We start from the raw sequence: 2,104 nt of genomic DNA, 5'->3' as shown, positions 1-2,104 counted from the left end.
CAGACAAGATAGCTAAAGATGGTCAGATAAGCGGAAAAGTTAAAATATGATTTTTTTTTAAATCTCTCGGTCTACTCCACTGTATCTCCCTGTTTGTTCTTCTGTGGTATAAAAAGCTGCTGTTTGTTGGCTGCATTTGATACACAGCTATAAAAAAGACTGAAGAAAATTGTCACCAAATTTCTTTAAAACTATTGCTTCATTTTTCAACACATGTCCCTTTGTACACAGATAATTTTTATCGATATATATATATATATATATATATATATATATACGTTTCCACTTATTTGGTTATTTTTTGTTTCATTTCTTGTTTTGCGATGAGACAAGCAAAAGCAGGCAACAACAAAAAAAAAACGGTTGAACTTTGTAAAAACAAATATTGCAAGTAATGCCATTGTTAAGTAACCAAAACATTTTTTTCATCGATAAACTGCATTTCCCACAATACAGCAGTTATATATATTTTTTCTTGCCGCCGCCCACCTACTATCACCATGGAGATTCTCTTCTCCCCCCCACCCCCAAAAACACAAATGACTACAAACCACATCATATAAAATCTTCTTCATATACAGTTCTCTTTATAACCTGTGCATCTGACGTCTTTTAGATTTAGTCTCGGTTTATCATGAACCATCTGAAGCATTCATAACCCTTTTTTTTTTTTTACAGATGTTTTAAATAAACCATTTTAGACAAAAGGACCGACGAATTTCCAACGTCTGAGAAATTAAGGCAAAAAAAAGATTGAACTTTTTTTTTTTTTCTTTCTAGAAAACTACATTTTAAATCATGAAAATAATAAAAAAATACATAGTAGCTTAATATCAAAGGAAGACAACCCGTTTGTTTTTTCTCCAAAACTTTGCCTCCTATTAAAAAAACTGTCATGATCTGAAAACCAACCTGCACATTCACATGGATTTCTGTCCGTTTGTTCCTTTTTTAAGTTCATTTTTTGTGTCTGTTTTGTTTTTTTAAATATGTTTTTCACGTTGTTTTTTTTTTACGAAGGATGACTCCGGTTTCATGCCGGCCCGCTCAATAAACTCAATGTCCCATATTGCACCTCTCCATCTTCTGAGACTTTATCTGCATCTCAATCACAATCTCAACCTCTCTCATCTCTCTCTCTCTCTCTCTCTCTCTCTCTCTCTCTCTCTCTCTCTCTCTCTCTCTCTCTGTCTCTCTCTCTCTCTCTCTCTCTCTCTCTCTCTCTCTCTCTCTCTCTCTCTCTCTCTCTCTCTCTCTCTCTCTCTCTCTCTGTCTCTCTCTCTCTCTCTCTCTCTCTCTCTCTCTCTCTCTCTCTCTCTCTCTCTCTCTCTCTCTCTCTCTCTCTCTCTCTCTCTCTCTCTCTCTCTCTCTCTCTCTCTCTCTCTCTCTCTCTCTCTCTCTCTCTCTCTCTCTCTCTCTCTCTCTCTCTCTCTCTCTCTCTCTCTCTCTCTCTCTCTCTCTCTCTCTCTCTCTCTCTCTCTCTCTCTCTCTCTCTCTCTCTCTGTCTCTCTCTCTCTCTCTCTCTCTCTGTCTCTCTCTCTCTCTCTCTCTCTCTCTCTCTCTCAGGACAGATAAAACAAAGTCTTTTTTTGATGCCTGTGCAAAGATAAAACGGTCTCTCTTTGTCCTCCTTTTTGTCATCCAGTATTTTTCCTCCCTCCATCCCTCCAGTGCTTCAGTGCAGCCGCTGTCTCAAGGCAATGCAGTTAGCGGAAACACAAATCACTCGGCATCCTCCTGTTATCTGAGAAAGAGAAATAAAATATTTGTAATCCTGAGACCTAGGTCTCTTTTACAGATGAGCAATGAATACACATCAATATACACTATACACATCAATATACACTATACACATCAAAATATACATCAATATACACTATACACATCAATATACACTATACACATCAATATACACTATACACATCAAAATATACATCAATATACACTATACACATCAATATACACTATACACATCAATATACACTATACACATCAATATACACTATACACATCAATATACACTATACACATCAATATACACTATACACATCAATATACACTATACACATCAATATACACTATACACATCAATATACACTATACA

The 2,104-nt window shown here is 36.2% G+C and overlaps 1 protein-coding gene across 2 annotated transcripts in view; it reads right to left on the bottom strand.

The window, feature by feature from the left end:
• Positions 1-1,312: 1,312 nt before the first annotated feature.
• LOC110505038 (RNA-binding motif, single-stranded-interacting protein 3) overlaps positions 1,313-2,104 on the bottom strand; it is a 249,591-nt gene continuing 248,799 nt past the window's right edge. For both annotated transcript variants that reach the window (XM_090215995.1, XM_090216001.1), the window contains exon 14: positions 1,313-1,744. In XM_090215995.1, coding sequence (XP_090072121.1) covers positions 1,741-1,744 — 4 coding nt within the window. In that variant the 3' untranslated portion in view covers positions 1,313-1,740. The remainder of the gene's footprint in view (positions 1,745-2,104) is intronic.

This window comes from Oncorhynchus mykiss, chromosome 2 (genome assembly GCF_057628025.1).
Source record: "Oncorhynchus mykiss isolate SJ-2025 chromosome 2, ASM5762802v1, whole genome shotgun sequence".
Taxonomy (NCBI): domain Eukaryota; kingdom Metazoa; phylum Chordata; class Actinopteri; order Salmoniformes; family Salmonidae; genus Oncorhynchus; species Oncorhynchus mykiss.
Note: the sequence above shows the minus strand (reverse complement) of the source record. Positions and strands in the feature narration are given on the sequence as shown.